Raw genomic sequence first — 20,957 nt, 5'->3', positions numbered from 1 at the left:
CAAATGAACGTGAAACACTATTTTATTCATGGGGTCTGTCACTACATAATCACAATGTGAGGCGTATTCGTTATTCAGCGAGTTCTGAATACATCGGTCATAATTCACTTACGGGTGACGGGTTTTTTAAATCGATTCTTTTTATGGGTTGCATGCTTCATTCCTCTAACCACTTCCACTATCACAGTCATGTTTTTTTGTTTGTTTAATAACATGCACAAAATGTTCTCACTTGCTTGATTTGGGTTTTGGGATTTGCTTCATTGAATAGACTTATTAGTCATACACATGTCCACCTGTTCATTACTGTTAAAAAAGTTAATTAATATCAAATATTCTATTTATCTGAGATGTTTTAATAGGAAGGGAAAAAGGCAAGGTAACCAAAAGTTGTATTTATTATTTAAGAAAGTATTTAAGAGTATTTTACTGAGAACATGATATTTTAATCTATTTAAATCTAGAATATATGTAGACTAAATACTGCTTGTGTAAATAAAGTTAAAGAGTTACCACTTTGACTGTGTTTGTCTTATTTGTCTGAGTGAAAATGAATCCTTGAAATGAAAAAGGTAGGGTGGGTGGACAATATAAATGAATTATATGAAAGAGTAAAGTAAGAGTAAAGTCCTTATACTTCTTTGTATTGACGTATAATGTTTTAAGCTTTAACTAAACTGAAAATTGCATAACTATTTACATTAATGACATTTTCTCTCATCTTCTCTTTTCTGTCCATCACAGCAACAGAGGTGAACGGGGTAACGGAGCCCAGCGTGGCCAAACGTCTTAAAGGGACTCCTGAAAGAATCGAGCTTGAAAACTACCGTCTATCTATGATGAGAGAGGAGGAACTCCAGGAGGTGCCTGAGGAGACATTGGCCGAACACAACCTCAGCAGTGTTCTGGACAAAGCCACCGACATTGAGGAGGGATCCAGGTATCTCTCTCATCTTTGTATCTTCTCTAGAGTGTTGCTATGCAGTTTCATGTAAGCACCACTAATTATCAGCAATTTTCAGCCATTACATAATATATTAAAAACGGTGCTTGTTCATTAGTATTCCTTAGTACTTTACTAATATAATTCCGCTCTAATTAAAATGTGTGACGAAAGTGTTTGCGTTTTTATAATTAATTTCCATGCTCTTTAGTTTCTGTTTCACATGATAAAAACAAGTTGAAAAGTATTTTTTAATGCAGAAGCTAAAATGAATTTTAATTTGGCATATGGTAATTTGTTCAAGAAAAGTGACTTCAAAGTAGTTTTGGAAGCCTGTCCTTGTTATTCGAAGTTCATAATTTGAGGACACAGTGTTGCTATTATTATTATTATTATTATTTTTTTTTTTACCTTTGTTGAATTTCAAATGTTCTTGCTTGGAATCAAATCTTTTAAATATGCAGGCAAGTGTCCTAAAGTGATCATGAAAACAATAGTTTCACTCCAGAATTAAAATCATCCAAGATGTTCATGTCTTTCTTTGTTCAGTCAAAAAGAACATTGTTTTTGAGGTTGATATAGTGGACTTTAAAGGAGAAGTTAACTTCCAGAACAAAATTTTATGTATAATTTACTCCTCCGTGTCATCCAAGATGTTCATGTCTTTTTTTCTTCAGTTGATAAGAAATTGTGTTTTGAGGGAAAATTTTTGGATTTCTCTCCATATAGTGGACTTACATGGTACCTGCGAGTGTTTGAACTTCCAAAATGCAGTTTAAATGCAGCTTCAAAGGGCTCTAAACGATCCCAGCTAAGGAAGGGAGGGTCTTATCTAGCAAAGTGATTGTTCATTTTCTAAACAAATTGACCATTTTTAACCTCAAATACTAATCTTGTCTAGCTCTGCATGAACTCTGTGTATTCAGGTTCAAGACAGTTAGGGTATGTGGAAAAACTTCAAACTTCAAAATCATCCTACATCGCTGCAGAAGTACGAAGTAAACATGCAAAGATCAAATAGTCTTTACAAAAAAAGGTAAAACAGTGATGTAAGATGATTTTGAATTTGGAGAAAAAAATGAGATGGGAGTTTTTTAGCTTAACTGTGTTGTACCGGAATACACAGAGTTCACACAGAGCTAGACAAGACGAGCATTTGAGGTCAAAAAGTATATAAATTGTAATTTTTTTCAGTAAATGACAGATCGTTTCACTAGATAAGACCCTTCTTCCTGGGCTGGGATCTTTTAGAGCCATTTAAAGCTGTATTTAAAAAGGGTTAATCCACCCCAAAATGAAAATTTTGTCATTAATTACTTACCCCGTCGTCCAAACCCGTAAAAAGCTACGTTCGTCTTCGGAACACAATTTAAGATATTTTGGATGAAAACCGGGAGGCTTGTCACTGTCCCATTAACTCCCAGGTAAATACCACTGTCAAGACCCAAAAAAGTATAAAAGGCATCATCAAAATAGTCCATCTGCCATCAGTGGTTCAATCTGAATTTTATGAAGGGACGAGAATATTTTTTGTACACAAAGAAAATAAAAATAATGACTTTATTCAACGATTCGTCTCATCTGCATCACAATATCAGAGAACAACGTACGCAGGTTGCGTCCAACGGATATATATAAAGTCATTTTTTTATTTTCTTTGCGTACAAAAAGTATTCTCGTCACTTTATGAAATTCAGATTGAACCACTGATGGCAGATGGACTATTTTGACAATGAATACTTTTTGTACACAAAGAAAATAAAAATAACGACTTTATTTAACAATTCGTCTCATCTACATCTCATAGCGCCATTTTGGAGTGCAACCTGCATACGCTGTTCTCTGATATTCTCCAAAATGGTGCTACGGTGATGCAAATGAGACGAATTGTTGAGTCATTATTTTTATTTTCTTTGCATACAAAAAGTATTCTCATCACTTCATAGAAATTCAGATTAAACCACTGATGGCAGATGGACTATTTTGGTGATGCCTTTCATACATTTTGGGTCTTGACAGTGGTATTTACCTGGGAGTCAATGGGACAGTGACTAGCCTCATGTCTTTCATCTAAAATATTTTAAATTGTGTTCCAAAGACAAACAAAGCTTTTACAGGTTTGAAATGACATGGGGGTAAGTGATTAATGACAATTACATTTTGGGTGGAGTAACCATTTCAACTGCATTTTGGAAGTTCAAACTTGGGGGCACCATAGACGTTCACTATATGAAGAGAAATCCTGAAATATTTTCCTCACAAACCTAATTTCTTATCAGCTGAAGCAAGAAAAACATGAACATCTTGGATGACAAGGGGTGAGTAAATTATCTGTACATGTTTGTTCTGTAAGTGAACTTCTCCTTTAATGGTGGCCAATGGGTTGAAGGTCCAAATTGCAGTTTTAATGAAGCTTCAAAAGACTCTACAAATAAGAGTGTTATCTAGCGAAGCAATCTGTCACTTTCTAAACAAAAATGCAAATTTGTATACTTTTTAACCACAAATGCTCTTACCGACCCCAAAATATTTTAAATGTAGTGTTGGTAACTTGCTTTGAGAGTTTATTTGTGAGTAAAAAGAGCAAACATATCTATCCCTACAGCAGCTCAGAGTCAGATATGGAGGAAGAGGATGAAGAACCGGAAGCGGCGGGCCCGTCCGATCTGGGTGGGGTTCCCTGGAAGGAAGCGGTGGAGCTCCACGCTAAACTAAAGGGAGAAAGCGACCCTGGTGCGGCAGAAGACGATGATGGCCTTCATGACAGAGTTGGAGACATGGATGAGTATGAAGAGGAGGAGGAAGATGAGGAAGATGAAGACGAGGAGGAGGAAGAAGAGGAATCGAGTGAAGGTAAATGTCGCATCAGTGCTTGTGAAGGTGATCAAAGTGTCTCTACACAATGAATAATGGATGTAGATAGCTGTCCTGGACAGAATGGGCTTTTTGATGGCGGTTCATTTGATTTTAGAAGTAGCTTATGTTCTTTTTCTTTTTAGAAGATCATTTTAAAAGAATAGAAAGACTGTAATGTGTTTGCTCTGCAGAGTCTCATTTCCTCTGTCCACTTCATATCATCTTTATGTATGTGGCGTCTAGCTCCCCTGATTAGATATTATATGTTCACCAGGGTTGTCTGCTGTCTCATATTCACAGAGAACTTCTGAAATTACATTTTCTCTTTGAGTAAGACTTTTTCTGATGAAAAATGTAAGACAAAAGATTTCCCAAGAGATTGCTCTAACCCCAGAGCTTCAACCCCTGATATATAATTTTTTAACGCTGATATATCTCATCAGTGAGACGCTGCATCATTCTGCGATTCTAAACATGTTTATACTAATGTGCCACCGTTTCTCGCCTTTCCAATCTTCGGCGTTTTCCGATGTTTACGGCATCTCTAGCAAATTAACTAGTTTTACTTTTCCAGCTATGTTTCTTGTATTTCTCCTTTATAAAAAGAACCTTTTATAACTTTCTCTGTCACAAACTTTTTAATAAGAGTCAAATCTATTTTACATGGTAGAATCTAACAAACAGCTAAAGAAAAAATGTCGAAATTATTGAATTATGGAGCATCTGTGAACCAGTCAGACTGTACAATGCCATGGTATAATATTTTTTAGACAACAGTGTTAAGTACTTTAATATTAAGTCAAATCAATCAATCAATCAATCAGTAAGTCCATACGGTAGATGATGCTATTCAGTACTTCTGAATGTTATTGGAGGTTCCTTGTTCTGTGTCTCATCCTGTACTGTGACAATATTATTTTTTCCCCCCATCTTTTGCCTGTCACTTGTCTCTTGATCCTCTGCTTCATCTTTTCCTTCACTGTGTGTCTGTGTGTATGTGCGTGTGTTGGGGTAATTGTATGGGATGACAGCGGGAGAGTATTTCCCCTGGGACAGGGAGCTTCAGTCAGGTCTTTGGTTGGAGAATCTCACAAATGAAGAGGATACGGGTATATTTAAAGGTAGCGATGCCTGTGGATGCGTTTGGCTTTAGCACATGCTGATATTGCATAACTTCATCAGCAACTAAAGAATTATTGAGCTAACAATTTGTCTGTGTTTTTCTGCTTTCCTCCTTTTTTTATTAGCTTTTGATTTGTCTTTATTAAGCTATATAGCTTTTACCAGGAAAATAATTATTAATTGCTCTCTTTGTTTCTGTAATGTTATTTGTGGTTCAAATGGCGTGCATTCACACCATCGTGGTGTTTTGAATGAGATTTTTCAGGGTGTTTTCACACTTGCTTTGATTGTTTGGTCTGAAACTGAGCTAATGTTATTAACATGAGTGTTACTGTTAATACTAGCAGCATCTGTTTATCACTGTATCTGGGTAACAGGAAGAGAAGATGCCAGATTTTTTGTTTTATTAGTGTTGTTAGAATTGTTTTAACAAACCTCAAAGGAGAAGTTCACTTCCAGAACAAAAAAAAAGCACAGATAATGTATTCACCCCTAGCCATCTAAGATGTTCATGTCTTTCTTTCTTCAGTTGCAAAGAAGTTATGCTTTTTGAGAAAAAAAAAACATTTCAGAATTTTTCTCCATATAATGGACTTATATGGTGCCCCGAGTTTGAACTTCCAAAATGCAGTTTAAATGTGACTTCAAACGATCCCAAATGCAGTTATAAATGATCCTAGCTAAGAAAGAAGGGTCTTATATAGCGAAATGATCTGTTATTTTCATTTAAAAAAAATACAATTTAAATACTTTTTAACCTCAAACGCTCGTCTTGTCTTGCTCTCCCTGAACTGTGTGTATTCTGGGTTAAGAGAATTAGGGTATGTCAAAAAAACTCCCATCGTATTTTCTCCCTCAACTTATAATAATATAAAAATCACCCTACATCACTACAGAAATGCCAACCCAGTCTTCGCAAAGTGAACATGCAAAGATCAAACACCCTTAACAAAAAAGTTAAAACAGTGATGTAGGACTATTTTGAAGTTGGGAATGAACATGATATGGGGCAGGCAGTGAGCGGATCGTGAAGAAAGGTCAGCTGAAAGTGACACTTTATGTTTCAGGCTTGAAATCGCTGATACAACCTTTAACACTGACATCAAGTGTTTGCAATGTCAAATTCCTACCAGAAGCTCAAGTGTGAAAGCACCTGCAGTGTTGATTGTTGCTTTTTTAAAATCGCTGTCATATATGAAGGAGTCTTTTCTAATGCATGCTACTTTTCTAAACTATGCACTAACTTTGCACTTTACAGGCTATTCTAAACTAAAATGTTCTCCTCTCTTTTTGTCGTTCAATGTTTGTCTGACCATTTTTGGCTGCTGAATCTGTTCTGCTCACATTGCTGCTTACGGGGACTTTTTTGGTGATCTGGACCTTACTTTTCGAACAAATTGGATTTTCTGTTCCTGCTCTGTGCTAATGGACTCGCCAATTAATCCTACAATACAATCACCTTAATGGCCACCTGTAATACCACCATGCAGCTAAGAACCTGCAAATCCAGCAAATCATACATCCAGTAGACCCTCTGGACATCCAGATGGACAACCACTGGGCATCCAAACAGGCTGAAGGGCTGGTTGAGGCCTCCTCGCTGTCACCCTTAGGCTCTCAGCCTTCGCTGAACAACACCCAGCTCACACAGCCCACCTCCTCCACAGGTAACCCCATGTGGAGGAGTCATACCTGGGCCCTGTGGCTTTAGATAGTACAGTTTACACCTGGTATTAACATGCATCTTACGTGTTTTTCTGTGTAATTGGGTTTCAGGAGTAAAATGCGTCTTTGGTCGATATTGTATGTTTAATATGCATGCTCTTTTCCACTATTTGTGCATTTAGTTGACCATCATCAATTCTGTAGCTCTCACTTAATGTTAAACTTTAAAAAGACTAACTTAAAGGATTAGTTCACTGCATAATAAAAATGTCCTGATAATTTACTCACCCCTGTCATCCAAGATGTTTAAGTCTTTTTTTCTTTTTTTTCAGTCGAAAGGAGTTAAAGTTTTTGAGTAAAACATTCCAGGATTTTTCTCCATATAATGGACTTCAATTGGAGCCAATGGATTGAAGGTCCAAATTGCAGATTCATTTCAGCTTCAATGAGCTCTACACAATCCCAGCCACAGAATAAGGGTCTTATCTAGCGAAACGATTGGTAATTTTCTAAAAAAAAAAAATTATATACTTTTTAACCACATTACGTATCTGTTTTGCTAGATACTATAAGACGCTTATTCCTCAGCTGGGATTGTGTAGAGACTTTTAAAGCTGCATTGAAACTGCAATGGACCTTTAACCAGTTGATCCCTATTGAAGTCCACTACATAGAGAGAAATCCTGGAATGTTTTCTTCAAAAACCTTTCTTTTCAACTGACGAAAGAAGGACATGAACATCTTGGATGACATGGGGATGAGTAAATTATCTGGAATTTTTTTTCTGGAAATATACTAATCCTTTAAAAACACTGTTAAACTTTAATGTCATTTATTTTTCATATTGTATAATATAATTATTAATATTATGTTTTTTAGACAAAATTGTATAGAATCAAAATCAGCCTGAATTTTAAAAGTACTGACTTCCTACAAATATTTGTCATTGTTCACTTATAACCGGACCACTTGAGATGAATGTTGCCAGGTGTAAAGGGTGTGTGTGTGTGTGTGTGTGTGTGTGTGTGTGTGTGTGTGTGTGTGTGTGTGTGTGTGTGTGATTTGCATGTGTGATCACTTTCTTTTTGATGTGAATTTCTCTGGTTATATCCTCAATAGCGTTTTGCTCGCTTATCATACTTTCTACAGTCTTTTATCTTGCTTTAATACCTTTTGTATATCACTCTTTATCATTGCTGTGACATTACATTGACCTTTTACCTCTCACTTTATCAACATTGTGGATATTGGGGCATATGCCCCTTTTTCTGTTGAACTCTTTGATTTATTCATGAATGTATGTGTTTTTATGTTTTGTTGTGTCTGTGCATTTCATGTACCTGTTCCCATTCTCATCTTCCATTGATTTACTTGTAGCCCCCTCCCGCAAATCCATGCGTCATGAGGCTGTCAGAGCCTGGTTGGACTCGATGTCTGGAGGTAGAGAAGAAAAACAACTTATAAAGTCCAGCTACTTATATTAGTGCTAATACATACACACATCAGTGCATGGCAATGCTATTGAACACTTAACACCACTGCAATCATTGTTAAACATTGATTGCGTGTTGAAACGCCACATGCGAATACAAGTTGACACTGCTGCATGCTGGAGTGGCAAGATGGTTATCCTACAGCTTAATCCAAACACACACTTGCTAATGCATGAATCTGACAATGTTCCTAAGCGGTCTTCTTAAAAGTAAAACCACAGTACAGAATGGTAAAATAGAGTCATACACTCTAAATTTATTGTCCAGGATGCGTGTAGTGCACCTGTGGCAGACCCAGAGAGCTTGTTGTGATCTAATTGCAAGGCACTTTATTTGTACAGCACAAGGCCACAGAGAGGTCAAAGCGAAAATGAACTAAAAACACTTCTAAGTATTTTCCTGGTTCAGAGAGCGGACACTGAAAAACCCCTTGAAAACGACAGCCTTGAGTATGTCATGTGCAGAAAGGACTGAAATAAACTGAAAATGATTGTGAAGCTTGCCAAAATCTCTGCTGAAGTTAAAAACTTTTGTACCTTTAACCACACAGTACCATTAATAAATGGAAAAAAAAAGTGGTGGTATGTGGAAGGGGGTGTCTCGGCCAAATCTCTCTCTTTATTTATGTTTGTAACGTTCAGTTTGGTGTCATTGCATTTCATTCACAACTCTTTACTCACCCCTTCTCAACAGCTGCTGTTTTTGTGTGTGTAAATGGATACTTGCATGTGTTTAAATACTAATACAGTTTGTTTATTTCTACATTGTCATGTGCACTCATTTAAGTTCCCTGAAGATTTGTTAGCCACGTTATGGATACATTCTTTGCTTATGCTTTGTTTTTTGCACACATTCTTCATTGTTTAACTGTTTTGTGTTGCTAACACCTGCACATCGAAGGTCTTCTAATATTATTATTATTATTAATAATATAGCTTATTTTTATTTTTTTCCTGTGACCCCAGAGCCCTGTGAAGAGGATGATGACCCAGATGCAGAAGCAGGCAGTCCTGACTTTGAGCCTGGCACTGAAATAGATCAAGGTTTGTCAAGTACATGTGTCATTTTATGCTGTGATATCATTATGCCTTTAGAAAGGTTACAGCGTTAGCTGTTAGAATTTAATTAATTGAGAATGCCTTTCACTACTTCGCAAAAAAAAAAATAGGTTAACAGACTTGACATTTAAAGATCATCCCCTACTGACAAATAAAAGATGAAGTTTTATGTAAGTTACTTTTAATGGATTCTCACTTACCCTTTTGTAAATTATTTCAAAAAGAGGAAAGTAGAATGGGAACAGGGTTGACAACCTGGTGCTTTTTAATAATATATTGTCCGCAGAAATTAATACAGGCCAAATGCTTGCTTTCGAAAAACTGAAATCTGAATAAATAAGCTTTCTATTGATTTATAGTTGTTCATGTAGGATACAACAGTTTGAAAAACTGAAATCTGAGGGTGCAAAAAAATCTAAATATTGAGAAAATTGCCTTTAAGGTTGTCCAAATTAAGTTCTTAGCAATGAATATTACTAATCAAAGTATTTGGCAATAACTTTTATCCATACAATGTATTTTGGCTATTGCTACAAATCTGCCCTTGCTACCTTAAGACTGGTTTTGTGGTCCAGGGTCACACATTTTAAACAGGCTCTCACACTGTTTTAATTTTGTCAATGTCACAGAGGACATTTCCTCAGATGCAGAGGCTGAAGCTCGCTCACATTGCATTGATGAAGTGGTGACGCTTCCAGTGGATAATGGCAAATCCGAAAGCCAGGGACATGTTTCCAACACTGGTAATCATAACCTAATCACAATCATATAAATTCATGCCTTTTCCATTTCTGTTTGAGACTGATGATTGCAAATGTTCATGCACTTGCATAACTTGTGTCTCTGAACACATTACATCAATGTCTTGCTTCATAATTATGGAGGCTTTGATGATTAAAATCTCAACACAAGGGGATTTTCGATGTCCATCAATATTTGAGCCAATTTTATTTTTCCTTGCAGAGAAAACATCTGCAAGTCCGAGGGAATTGATTGTGGACGTTGTGCTGTCTCCAATCCAAAAACCTGCTTTACCCATTGAAGAGGTAATAGAGCATTGTTGGATATGAATGTCTTGTAGAAGTCTCTGCATACTATTAAAATCTACCATTCATTTTCTTCTTCAGATGAAAGAAGTTTCTCCTGTTATACTAGTAAAATCTCCTGGCACACGTTTTTTCCCTGAGCCATATCTGCCTGATAATGTCAAATCGAACATTCTCCCACCTCAGAGTCCTGACGCTAAAAGTCCCTATTCACCTGTTGCTCAAATCGTTGCGCTATCGCCCATCTGCTCCCAACCTGTTTCACAACCAGAGACAGCATCTCCCAAATCTCCTATCCAACCCGAGCAGTGTGCCTGCTCTCCAACAGGTAATCCTTTGTCTCCAATATGTACCCAATCACAACCCTGCAACGAGCCGTCTTCGCCCCTCTCTACAAGCTCCCCTGTCAGGACTCAGCCAGTCCCAGCAGTCACTTCCACTCCTTTGGCTAAACCTTCTTCTGAGAAGAGAACCAATGAACCTTTGAAAGGCTTGGTGACTGAGGAAACCCCGGTCAAGAAAACAGACCTCATTGAGGAGTTCTGGTTGAAGAGTGCTGAGATCAGAAAGAGTTTAGGACTCACTCCTTTGGATCGAAACAGAACGACAGTGGAGAAGAGCATTGTGAAAACTCCAACGCCTGATTCATCATCTCCAAAGTCGTACACACCAGAAGACTTGTCTGAAGAGCAGAAGCCTGCTTTCACAGGCCGTTCTATCATACGCCGGATTAACATTACCTTGGAGGGTCAGGTTATATCTCCAGTGGAACCTAAGAGTAGTGGTTCTGAGAAGAAGGACTTGAGCAGCAGTTCAGGGTTGGGTCTTAACGGAAGCGTGACTACTAGTCAGACAGCAGCTAGCGACAGCTACAACAACTCTGATTCTACCATGCTAACCCCTCCTTCCAGTCCTCCACCACCTCCACCCAACGAGGAGCCAGCTTCTCTTCGAAACAAAAGGCCTCAGGTGTCTTGGGACAACCTCCTTGAAGCCACGGAGGAACCTAAACCTGAGGTTACACCCCCTAAACCTAAGACTCCAGTTAGTCCTCCTCAACCGAAACCAGTTACGGCTCCAGTTCCAGAGCCTAGAACTAACCCACCTGTTGTCATGCGGGTAAAGGAACCGAATAAACCACGGCGTGAAGAAGTGAGAAAGTCTTTTGTGGAGTGTGTAGAAGAGATACCATTTGCTGATGACGTTGAAGACACATACGATGACCGCACTCCCGACACAAGCGGTCTGGAAAAATTTTACACCCCGCCAACCAGCAAGGTCAACCGCGAGAAGCCACCTTTCCACCTGGCACTGGCAATGGAAAATGGCAAGCCCAACATTGCTGGTGTAACTTCCCGGGCAGCAAAAGCCTCCCAACAATTTTCTCCTGAAGCTAAGGAGATCGCAGAAGAGCGAATTAGAGCGCGAGAGAAATCTGTGAAAAGCCAAGCTCTGAAAGACGCCATGGCCAAGCAGCTTACTAAGATGAAAGAATCAGATGCTGCCAAGGGTGCTGTGGCAAAAGTAGCCTGGAATGTTCCTGAGACAACAGGGAAAAACAAAAAGCACTCAAACACTCCCAAGGACTCTGCGGTGAAGGCTTTGGAGTCCAAAAAGCAGACAGACGCGCTACCTGACCGTTACTTCACCACACCGACCAGTAAGACCTTGGACAGTTCTGTCACATCTTCAGAGAGCTCAACAGGGGGCAAAAGCAAGAAGCGCAGCTCACTGTTTTCTCCACGCAAGAACAAAAAAGAAAAGAAAGCTAAAAGTGAAAGGCTCTCTGGCACAGAAGAGACTCCACCCAAACACAAGTCCTTGTGGAAGGCAGTGTTCTCTGGCTATAAAAAGGACAAAAAGAAGAAAAACGACAAGTCATGTCCAAGCACACCCTCAAGCTCTACAACTGCAGACTCAGGGAAGAAGAAAGAATCATCTTTGGACAGGTCCTCAGGTCAGCTGAAAATTCTGCTTGAATTTGTCCTTGTCTATGTTAGCACTGTTCCAAAGTCTAATATAGATCCTATAAGTAGGCAGCTCGCAAATGCCTGTTCCTATAATTGTTGCAGTGCATTCTAGGTTTACCTTTTCCACAAAAAGTGTATGTGATGCTAAATTAGTATTTCAGTACAAGGTATTTTAAAGAGATAGTTCACCCCAAAATGAAAATTCTGTCATTAATTACTCAGCCCCATGTCGTTGCAAACCCGAAGACCATCTTCTGAACACAAATTAAGATATTTGATGAAATCCGAAAGCTTTCTAACTCTGCATAATATGCAACGACACATTCAAAGCCCAGAAAGATAGTAAGGACATCGTTAAAATAGTCCATGTGATATCAGTGGTTCAACCTTACTATAATGAAGCTACAAGGATACTTTTTGTATGTAAGAAAACCTAAAATAATGACTTTATCAAATGTTTTCTTCTGTGTCTTCGATGCATATCAACAAGAGCACAAGGACTATTGTAACAATGTCTTTACTACCTTTCTGGACTTTGAACATGATAGTTATGTTACTGTCTTAGCAAGGTCAGAAAGCTCTCAAATTTCATTAAAACAAATCTTAATTTGCGTTTTCTGAAGATGAACGAAGGTCTTATGGGTTTGGAACTCAGAATAACAGCAGAACGTTGCACTTTTGTAAAATAATTAAAGCAAACAGGATGCTCTTTCTGCCGTCTCAGTCTGTGAATTTGAGCACTAGACTTCGAAACTCTGTGTATACAGACAAGAAAAAAGTATCTATAGAGAGTGAAATATCTACTTTTAAATGAACCAATTCAAATAGAAAACATATTCTTACATTATGTATTTCATATGAAACATATATACTGGCGCATCCACTACTGCAGAGTCAGTGTTGCCGACTTCATCTCTAAAGCTAAAAAAAAGTACTAGTTTATCAAAATTCAATAAATTATTAAATGCAGTCATCTTGCTGTTTTTCCCTGACATGTTCATAAATTTTAAATCTGTAGGTGTGCTTGAGCACTTATTAGGATATGTAGCAATGAAAGGCTCATTATTATGATTTATATATTTTATTAGTAAACATGCGACTAAAAGTTGACTAATGCTTAAAATGAACGACTACTGGTTGACCAGAAAAATCTTTAGTGAAGGGTAAATCTAGAATTTCCTTTTTTACCTTTTGGAGCAGCCTTCCTGCCAGGAGCGTGCCTGTGAAAATGCTGACCAGTGAGACGGCTCAATTTAGAACCTCATGGGTTATGTTAAAATCTTGCATAATTTTGCTAAGTTTAGTTTAACTTGCATGTGTTCTCCTAAAGTCTCTTTCAAATGGTGATTTTCTTATTCAAAGTTCTCTCTAATTTACTCATGTAGATTTACGTTTGAGGAAAAATCTCAGCTTTTCTGAGGACTCTGATCTCTCCTGTGACGATGTTCTGGAAAGATCCTCTCAGAAGTCCAAGGGTGATGTAAGTATATAATATTTAAAGAGCTTTTTTCTTATTTGAGTCAAATGTTTTTTTTTGTGCAAAGTCCTGAATTTTAATAATCTTTTACTGTTCTCAGCGCCATGTGGACCTGTTTGATTTGGTGTCAGATTTGAAAAAAGAGGCAATTAAAGAGGAGAAATCCAAAGAGAAGGATAAGGACAGGGCAAAGGAAAAAGGGAAAAGAGTAACAGAGAAGGGCAAGGAAAGGTTAAAAGAGAGGGAGAGTGAAAGAAGAGTCAAAGAAAAGAGGGTGAAATTGAATGATGTGGACCAGGAGAAAGGAAAACAGGAGGAGGTATTTCAGTGATGTATTGCACTACAGCTAGAAGATACTGGCTTTCAGACAGAACATGAATGCTATGATGCTGAACACTATCCCAACAAACCTGTATTAAAAAAACATTGTACAGCATTCCGTTTCATTCATAACCTGTAAGAAATCGAGTATCTTCAGCCTTGCTGTGTTTGTGTGAAGGTGAATAGAGAGAGACTAGTGCTAGATCTGTAGAAGGACAAACAAATCATAGTTTCCACCACCAAGAATTCTTAGAATTAAATATAGGCTTTCATAACTAGCCTAATTGTGGATATGAAGCTGTGGTTGTGATGCAGATAGTTTGTGGTTTGTGAGTTTAAGTATTATGTTTGTCCAAATTATTATTGTTTTTTATTTTTTTTATTTTTTTTTTAAATGTTGCCTTTGGTTTAGTGACTAAGGCAGTAATGTTTGAGTATGTACTCTTACCTTCTAACAAGTCTTATAGAGTAATCTTTAGTCTAAAAGGTCCAAAATTAACATTTTGCCACACTTTTTAGCCAGTTTTTTTTTTTTACCTGTTTTCAGGATTTCCGCAGGCCCTTAGACTGTTTTAAAAAGTCTAGTGTATAGTTGTATCAAATCTAAGGCCATAAAAAGTCATAAATAGCAGAGGTGGGACCAAGTCATTGTTTTGCAAGTCACAAGTAAGTCTCGAGTCTTTGCATTCAAGTCTCAAGTCAAGTCCCGAGTCAAGCCAGACAAGTCCCAAGTCAAGACGGGCAAGTCCAAGTCCAGTTGCAAGTCCTCAGCTTTAAGCTTCAAGTCCTAAACAAGTCACTAGTGCTGTTTGCCCAAATTAGTGTCTCTGTATTAATTACTACAGTAAATTTAAAGTCAATAATAGTCTATAGTAGGTGTAATTATAAAAGATAGGCTATAATAATTAGTGATGTTTCATTGAGGAATTAATTATTGTTTGTGATAAAATATAGGCCTAATTGAATTAATAATTTATTTTAAGTCCACTGTTTCATTTGTTAAAGATTCAGTGATTTTAATGAATCAGTTGAGTCAAATAAAAAATATAAATATACATAAATATTTGAAAGGTTTAGCCAATTATTAGGCTACTGCTGTTTCTTCTTCTTCTTATTATTATTATTATTATTATTATTATTATAAGTGGTTTATAGTGATTATGTGTAATTTAAATGTCAAAGGGGCCGTTCATATGTCGCGTCTTTTGCGCGCTCAAGTTCGTTATTTCAAATGTAGACGTGCGGTATGCGCGCTCATAATGGAAGCGACGCGGTCGCGACCATAGATATACGCGACGCGCTCGTTTTTTTCCAGGCATAGAGATAAAAACATCTCACCACAGGTCTTGTGACAAGAACTAACCAAACAGCTTCATCCTTTTCCTTAATAACATTGAAAGCACTGCCAAGTTGGAGAAACATCTTATCATAGCTGTACAGGAATAACCATTTTTAAATAAATTTAACAGGAGTTTTAGCCCGATTTTGCCCCGATTTTCCCCTCCCAAACGCGGTGTTTTATAAAGATAAATTATAACGTGTGTGTATATAGGCATATATATAAATAAAATACATATGTATATAATTTTGAAACATGAGGCTCAAACATTATTAACAAACGTGCGTGTTTATTTTAGCACTTCAGTCAGTGAACAGGCAGCCAAAAAATGCAAAAATAAATCAAAGAAATAATATATTTAAATAAGAAAGTAGCCTAACAATGTTAAATAGGCTATTAAACCGACTGGAACCTGTCTTTTTTCTCTTTCTCTTCCCCATTACTGCTGTTTTTAATAGCAAAGTGATTACATTTATTTTCGTTTCTTTAGTTTATGAAGTTAATTTAGAGATATTTTTGGAACACTTTTTGTTTTTTAAATTCAAGTTTTTTTGTTTTTTTTTTAAGTAACGACCAATTGCGACCAGCGGCAGACAGATCAATTTAGCCTTCTCAAATCATCACTATTTAAATTAAAATCCATAGATTTAAAAAAAAACGTATTAAAAGCATATCACAATATTAGTTTAATCGTTCAACCTAAATAAATGTGTGCTATTAGGTGCATCCAATCGTTTGTGCGGAGAGTGAAAGCTGGAGCTGGCTTTGCCGGACATGGAGGCGTCAGTGCGATGTGAAACTTCATTTTTGCTCATAAAGGTATAAGTAATATATCATCCGGAATTGTAAAGGGTCTACCTTAGTTTGTGTAACAAACAGTATTAACAAAACGTGCTTTTAAAGAAAGCAAACAGGATACACTTTCTGATGTCTTGGTGTTAAACAGGAGGGCTTCACAATAATTAACCGAAACCCAGGTGATTGCGTCACAGACACGATTATCTATAGAAAGCTTTAAATTATTACTTCACTACTGTAAAACGAAAAAATTAAAATCGAAAACAAAACTCTTCCATTAGCTATAGGCCTAATCCATAAAGATGCATTAAAGGCGCGTCCAATGAGCAGATGGCTAGTCAGGATCGTCAACTTCATCTTTGAGACACTGACTCAGAAAATATTAGTAATATCAATAACAATAAATATCAATATAAAATTTTGTCCGACACATTCATGGCTTTGCGGCCAGGTGCATTTGAACGCGGAACTCTTCCAGCTGGTCGCTGCTGATGGCAGGACACTAAACGCCTCCATGGCAGAAATGATGATCGGCGGAGAGAGATCACAAGAGGTGTTCCCTCCGGCATGATAATCCTAATAATATCTTGTAGTGTCTGATGCGCCACGAATTTCAAATCTTGTAGTGTATGCATGTTTCAGATTTCAGGTAAGATAATCTGCAAAGATTCTCTGTATGTGCGCTGCAACCAGATTTCATAATCGGTTAGGATTTTAAAACTCCTGTAGTGTGAGCCGGGCTTTAGCAATGGCAGACGCCAGTCACGCCACAGGAGTGCAAGCTGTAAGGGGCCGTTCACATGTAGCGTCTTTTGCGCGCTCAAGTTCGTTATTTCAAATGTAGACGCGCGGCTTGCGCGTGCATAATGGAAGTGACGCGTACGCGGTGTGACGCGCTCGTTTTTTCCAGGCGCGTTCGCGCCGCATCGAGATAAAAACAAATCAACTTTTCAGAATGTCGCAAGCGCACCGCTGGTCATGTGACATGAACTGACCAATCAGCTTCCTCACGTTTTGCCGTTACATTGAAACCTCTGTAGAAACATGGAGGAGCAGCTCATCATTGTGGTCCAGGGATTTCCTGAACTTTATGATTTGTCAAGCCCCCATTATTTTGACGCTAATAGAAGAAACAATGCATGGAGACGCATAGGCTTGGACCTAGAGCGCAGCTGATGGTTGCTTAGAAACGGCAGACGCTTCCGGAGCGAAAGCGCCCGAGCACTTTGTTGATAAGGAAGAAAGCGGCGCGCCTAGCGTTTTCCACGCGTTTTTAGGCGCGACATGTGAACGGCCCCTAAGGGTGGTTTGGAAAGAAAGAGAAAGCGGCGCGCCTAGCATTTTCCACGCGTTTTTGGCTCGACATGTGAAAGGCCCCTAAAACATTAAATATCCTTAATATTATGTGGATAAAAACATTACAAGCGCTCACTTAGCGAGTCCCTCTCTGGCTCAGTGCCAAACGCTGCGCTAATCATACCAGTGTGATGCGCTTCAGCCTATATTGATCAGAACTCTCAGAAGTTTTTCTTTAGAAGACTTGCCGAGTCACAGGGTTCAAGTCCAAGTCAAGTCTTGAGTCATTGCTGTCAAAGTCTAAGTCGAGTCGCAAGTCATCTTTGATTGTCAAGTCAAGTCACAAGTCATCAAATTTGTGACTCGAGTCCGAGTCGAGTCTCGAGTCATTGACTCGAGTCCACAACTCTGATAAATAGTACAATAAAGTCTTAATTATGATTTCAAGAGGTCTTAAATTTGAATTTACCGCTATATTTCTGCTGTTCCAAAAGCGCCACCAGCTGGCAGAGATGAAATATGTATTTCCAATAAGCCTGTCTGCTGTTTTTGTTCAGACCAAAGTGAAAATCAAATGTTTTATGGTGTTGTAAATGTGAACTGGTGGATTGACAAGATGATAATGTCTTAGAGAAATCTAAACAATTAAGAATATATATATGTTATTTATTAAATATAATGATTGATAATTATTTAAATTTATATAACCTTTTTTTTTTAAAAATGGTTTAAAAGCTACAATGTGGAGTGCGTTTTATAAAACATTTTGTTTTTGCTAAAACGTGTATCTGAACTGTAAATCCTGCTTTTTGCAGTCATTTAACAGTTTATTATGTTACCATAGACATTGCCCTACCCTGCTATGGCATTAATTTTATTTGTGCAGGTTGTAAAAAGCCTCAAATTTGAGCTAATCCTGCAGATTCCCTGGTTTTGTTGTTTAATGTTTTGGTAGGTTGGCAGGTGTTCATTTTGGACCTCAAATATAATTGTATTGCACAAAACACGGTCGCATTAATGCATACTTTTGCACTCATCCCAGCGTCCTTAAATGTCAAGTCTTGTGTTTGTGTGTTGCCGTAGAATCCTGATTTTGTTTAATTGTACATTAACCCATCTAATCGCATAATTTTTGTTTTGTTTCTAATTTATTTTCCTAAGTCTGTTTATGTACCTCATGCATTGGCGTTCAAGAGATCGTATGCCACAAAGGTAGTGTGTTCATTCATTCCATTGGTCTACCCGTTTAAGCATGTGATATCACACCGTCATGCCTAACCCCCTTCTTGTTATCATTGGTCCAAACATATGTTTGCTTTATTGTATTACTAACCGTTTTCTGCAGCATGGTGAAGGCTAAAGCGCCCCCTTTCTGCTGGAGGATGTAACTGTATCACATGACATTCTTAAAAGGCTTTCTGGCTGTTTACCCGCATACTGTTTTCTATACTGTGTACCTCACTGGTTTACATGCAACTTGTTTTTCTTGTTTCATAGCTTCTACTAGACTTCCTTAAAGCATCTTCAGTCTATATATATTTCTATGTCTGTCTTACACCTTGTTACAATTTGTTGGAAAATACACAAAGACAACTCCTATCTATCTATCTTTATTGTTATAGTATGAAGATTTATCATTTGAGATTTTGTTAGTATTACTGTTTTGAGTCTCTTTTTTTGCTCTGATTTCAGATATAGTAAATTTATGAACCACGTTTTCTTTCGTTGAGAAAGTAGTACTTTATATACACTGCCATTCAAAAGTTTGGGATCAGTAAGATTTTTAATGTTTAAAAAAAAAAAAGACTTTTATGCTCATTAAGGCTGCCTTTATTTGATTAAACAATACAGAAAAAAATTTTATGTTGTGAAATATTATTGCAATTTAAAATAGTGGTTTTCTATTTTAATTTACTTTAAATAAAAATTAATTCCTGTGATGCAAAGCTGAATTTTCAGCATCATTACTCCAGTCTTCATTGTCAAATAATCCTGTAAAAAGTTTTTTGATGAATAAAATGTTAAAATGAGTAGCATTTATTTCAAATGGAAATCTTTTGTGACAATATAAACTACCAGTAATTAAGTTTGTGGTCAGTAATTTTTTTTCTTTCTTTCTTTGAAAGAAATTAATACCTTTATTTAACAACCATGTGTTAAATTAATAAAAAGTGATAGTAAAGATTTAAACTGTTAGAAAACATTCCTGTTTTACATAACTGCTGTTCTTTTACACTTTTTATTCGTCAAAGAATCCTTAAAAAAAAAAATTTTTTTATATATATATATATATATATATATTAAGCAGCACAACAGTTTTGAACATTGATAATAAATAAGCATATTAGAATGATTTCTGAGGGATCGTTTGACACTGAAGTCTTGGCTGATAAAAATTCAGCTTTGCATTACAGAAATAAATTATATTTAAAGTATATTAAAATAGAAAACTGTTATTTTAAATTGCAACAATCTTTTAAAATACTACTTTTTTGTATTTTTGATCAAATAAATCTTACATTTATTCAAATAAATCTAAACTTTAATTAGCATGAGAAAACATTTAAAAATCTTACTGATCCCAAACTATTGAATGAAAGTGTACTTAAGTGTATATAGTTGTTTAAATTTTTTTTTTTTTAATTTCCAGCAATAGTACTCACTCTTTATTATACTTGATTATACTGTCAAAATTGCATCTAGAGGTGCTTTAGAGTTTTTAGAAATCAGAAATGCTTCGGTCTACTAGTTACATAGATTTGACATTAGGCTTTGTTTTAGACTCTACTGTAGTCTTCTATTACACAAATCCCTGCTGTAGACATCCATGACATGCCAGACAAGGATCCGTCCACAACTGACCTGGACACAGGTTACATGAGCACTGGATTTGATTTTTAATTTCCTCTTGCAGAAGACGTACACAGAGGAGGAACTCAATGCTAAGCTGACAAAAAGGGTACAGAAAGCTGCGCGGAGGCAGGCCAAGCAAGAAGAGCTCAAGAGACTCCACAGAGCCCAGGTGAGAGCATGCTAATGACTTCTTAGCACGAGTTTGTCAGAAAGTTGAATTTCAGCCATCCTAATGCAGAAGAAGAGAGTGTGAAATTAAAAAATTAACTAGAAGCTGCTTTTGGATTCCTCAGATCATTCAGAGGCAGCTGGAGCAGGTGGAAGAGAAACAGAGGCAGTTAGAGGAGAGAGGTGTCGCTGTGGAAAAGGCGTTGCGAGGGGAAGCAGGTATTTCAGTCTCACTTGTTTTCTCAGTTACGCTGCTGAAGGGTTAAAGCCTTGGAGCTAGATCTTCATAACTCATGCTTTACTATGTAGTTATGGTTTGACCTTTAGGTCAGAACTCTGCTTGCTGTTGTTTCTAGATTTTAGCTTCAAACTACAGCGAAGACTTAAAATGATGTCAAATGTTTATGCATCATTGGCTTCATGATTAAAAGCCTTAACTTGGCTTAGTTAGAATTTTGATGCATAGTAATGTGATGCCTTGATTATACAAACTTTGCTAGAAGGTTTTATGTCATTACTAAATTTGCAACACCCTGTCAGGCTCCACATAGA

General features: G+C 37.1%; 1 protein-coding gene across 1 annotated transcript in view; it reads left to right on the top strand.

Annotated features, from left to right (window-relative positions):
* mical3a (microtubule associated monooxygenase, calponin and LIM domain containing 3a) overlaps positions 1-20,957 on the top strand; it is a 108,775-nt gene that overhangs the window by 65,558 nt on the left and 22,260 nt on the right. Inside the window, exons 20-32 of the mRNA XM_073850207.1 lie at positions 745-940; positions 3,549-3,796; positions 6,412-6,588; positions 7,964-8,026; positions 9,045-9,122; positions 9,767-9,880; positions 10,101-10,183; positions 10,265-12,140; positions 13,539-13,633; positions 13,731-13,949; positions 18,546-18,596; positions 20,299-20,406; positions 20,531-20,624. Coding sequence (XP_073706308.1) covers positions 745-940; positions 3,549-3,796; positions 6,412-6,588; positions 7,964-8,026; positions 9,045-9,122; positions 9,767-9,880; positions 10,101-10,183; positions 10,265-12,140; positions 13,539-13,633; positions 13,731-13,949; positions 18,546-18,596; positions 20,299-20,406; positions 20,531-20,624 — 3,402 coding nt within the window. The remainder of the gene's footprint in view (positions 1-744; positions 941-3,548; positions 3,797-6,411; positions 6,589-7,963; positions 8,027-9,044; positions 9,123-9,766; positions 9,881-10,100; positions 10,184-10,264; positions 12,141-13,538; positions 13,634-13,730; positions 13,950-18,545; positions 18,597-20,298; positions 20,407-20,530; positions 20,625-20,957) is intronic.

This window comes from Garra rufa, chromosome 11 (assembly GCF_049309525.1).
Source record: "Garra rufa chromosome 11, GarRuf1.0, whole genome shotgun sequence".
NCBI classification, from domain to species: domain Eukaryota; kingdom Metazoa; phylum Chordata; class Actinopteri; order Cypriniformes; family Cyprinidae; genus Garra; species Garra rufa.
The sequence above is the reverse complement of the archived record's forward strand: the minus strand, read 5'-3'. Positions and strand labels throughout refer to the sequence as shown.